The 2337-nt window shown below is 35.6% G+C and overlaps 1 protein-coding gene across 1 annotated transcript in view; it reads right to left on the bottom strand.

The window, feature by feature from the left end:
* The window catches only part of LOC108509663 (keratin, type I cytoskeletal 9-like), a 22856-nt gene that overhangs the window by 15030 nt on the left and 5489 nt on the right, over positions 1-2337 (bottom strand). The window contains exons 3-4 of the mRNA XM_017839202.1: positions 2070-2130; positions 1278-1373 (exon numbers count right to left, since the gene is read on the bottom strand). Of these exons, the coding sequence (XP_017694691.1) occupies positions 1278-1373; positions 2070-2130 (157 nt within the window). The remainder of the gene's footprint in view (positions 1-1277; positions 1374-2069; positions 2131-2337) is intronic.

Here is a 2337-nt window from a genome sequence, read left to right as displayed (position 1 = left end):
GGAAAACCAGCTTTGGGATTTTCCCACTGTCCCACCATTGGTTTTAGTTTTCCATATGGAAAACCAGCTTTGGGATTTTCCCACTGTCCCATCATTGGTTTCAGTTTTCCAGATGGAAAACCAGGTTTGGAATTTTCCCACTGTCCCACCATCGGTTTCAATTTCCAATCAGGAAAACCAGGGCTGGGATTTGAACAGTCCACGGGATCAGTCCAGGTCATTATGAGGAAAGAATTGGGACCCTCGGACAAAATTCCCACTGGAATTTCTCCACCTGCAGCCCCCAGGTCCCACCGTCCCACCACCACTTTTGATTTCCAGGGACTTCCAGCCCTTGGGACACACCAGGTCCCTTCTCACTCACAGATTTATGAGAGCAAAGGCCTTGTAGATTAATTAAATATTAATTTGCATCTATATACAAATATAATCAATATTGGGTTAACTTGTAATGATATATAAATATAATAAACATTTGTATATGAACAATATCTATATTTATAGATAAATATATAAAATATATGAATGTACTATCTATAAATACAGATATTTATATATTGTGTATTTATATATAACTATAATCATTATTATATATATGATATATAAATATAATGAATATTTATTATTTATTATATCTATGCTAAAGACCTTATAAATTAATATAATGAACAGAACTATTAAGACCAAAGGCCTTAATAAATTATATTCATTAGATAATTTATATAATACATATATTCATTATATATTATATATATTATATATATTATATATATTATATATATTATATATTATATATGTATTATATATATTATATATTATATATAATTAATTTTAAAATATTAATTATAAATTATAATTATTAATTTTAAATTATATATAATATATATAATTAATATATAATATATAATTAATACATAATACGAATAATATAATATTTTATATATAATATATATTATATATTATATTTTATATATCATATATTAATATAATAATATATTAATATATACAATATGTTAATGTATAATATAATAATTTTATATAATCATATATATTATATATAATTCATTATGTAGTATTTATATTATAAATATAAATGAAATATATTACATATAATAGAATATATAATATATATTAAGATATCTATTCTATAGCAATTAACCATATTAATTAACAAATTAATTCTCCACACCACAAGGTCCCACTCGGGCAGAATTCCTGGGAATCCCCCCAAAACCCCCGTGTTTTTGAGAGCTGAGGGTGAGGTTGGAATCACTCACAGCTTCGTGCAAACAGCGGAGGAATTCCAGCTCCTGCTTCAGGATTTCCACCCTCACATCCAGCTCCATTTTCCCCAGGTAGGCACTGTCCAATTCCTGGGAAAAAAACCCAAATCCATCATCATTCCCATTCCTTTGCTCCAGATCCTCCCCTGGAGTTCAACTCCCGGCGTATTCCCAAAAAACCTTCAGCCCTGGGATCAAATATCGGCCCCCGGGGCTCGGATTTCGTCGGAAAAGCGACGGGAACGGAGGGAAAGGGGGGGAAAAACGGGCTGGGAAAGGAGCACCAAAACCGGGGGCAAAAAACGCCTTCCCGGGGAACAGGAAAAAGGGGAAACGCGGGGTTTGTTCTTCCTTCGGATAAAAAGCCGCCGAAATTCCCTATTTTCCCGCGGATTTTGTTCTCCTGAACCACCTCTAGGCGGGATTTAACCCAAAAATGACCTTCTGCTTGAGCCGGGGGGGAGAGAAGAGGGGGAAAATCAGCATTCTGGGGTTATTTCAGGGATTTCCCGATATCCCGGGCTGGAATATTTCCTCCCAAAGGCCCCACTGAGCCTCCAGAGGGAATTCTCCCTCCCTGGCCCCTGCTCTCAGCTCCTCCAGCTGGAATTAAATCCCAGCCGGAATTAAATCCCAGGCAAACCCTCCTCTTTGAGGACCCCGGGGGTTGTTTTGTTCCCCAGGCTTTGACTCCTCGGTAATTCAAGACCTTCCCCGATCCAGAGCTCCCCAAATCCCTTGGAGCAGGTGAATGAACTCCAATTCCAGGGGCTCCAGTTCCTCCACCTTTTTCAGCTCCACAAATTCCTCCTCCCGGGACGTGCGGTTGTTGATCTCGTCCTCGAACCTGGGGGCAGGAAGGAGGTGGATCATTACCTATTATTAATTAATCTATACAATTAATGTATTATCTATTATCAATTAACCTATTTCATTCATCTATTATCCATTAATCTACACAATTAATCTATTATCTATTATCAATTAACCTATTTCATTCATCTATTATCAATTAACCTATTCAATTAATCTATTATCTATTATCAATTCACCT

This window comes from Lepidothrix coronata, unplaced genomic scaffold (genome assembly GCF_001604755.1).
Source record: "Lepidothrix coronata isolate B3197 unplaced genomic scaffold, Lepidothrix_coronata-1.0 Scaffold386, whole genome shotgun sequence".
Lineage (NCBI taxonomy): Eukaryota > Metazoa > Chordata > Aves > Passeriformes > Pipridae > Lepidothrix > Lepidothrix coronata.
Note: the sequence above shows the minus strand (reverse complement) of the source record. Positions and strands in the feature narration are given on the sequence as shown.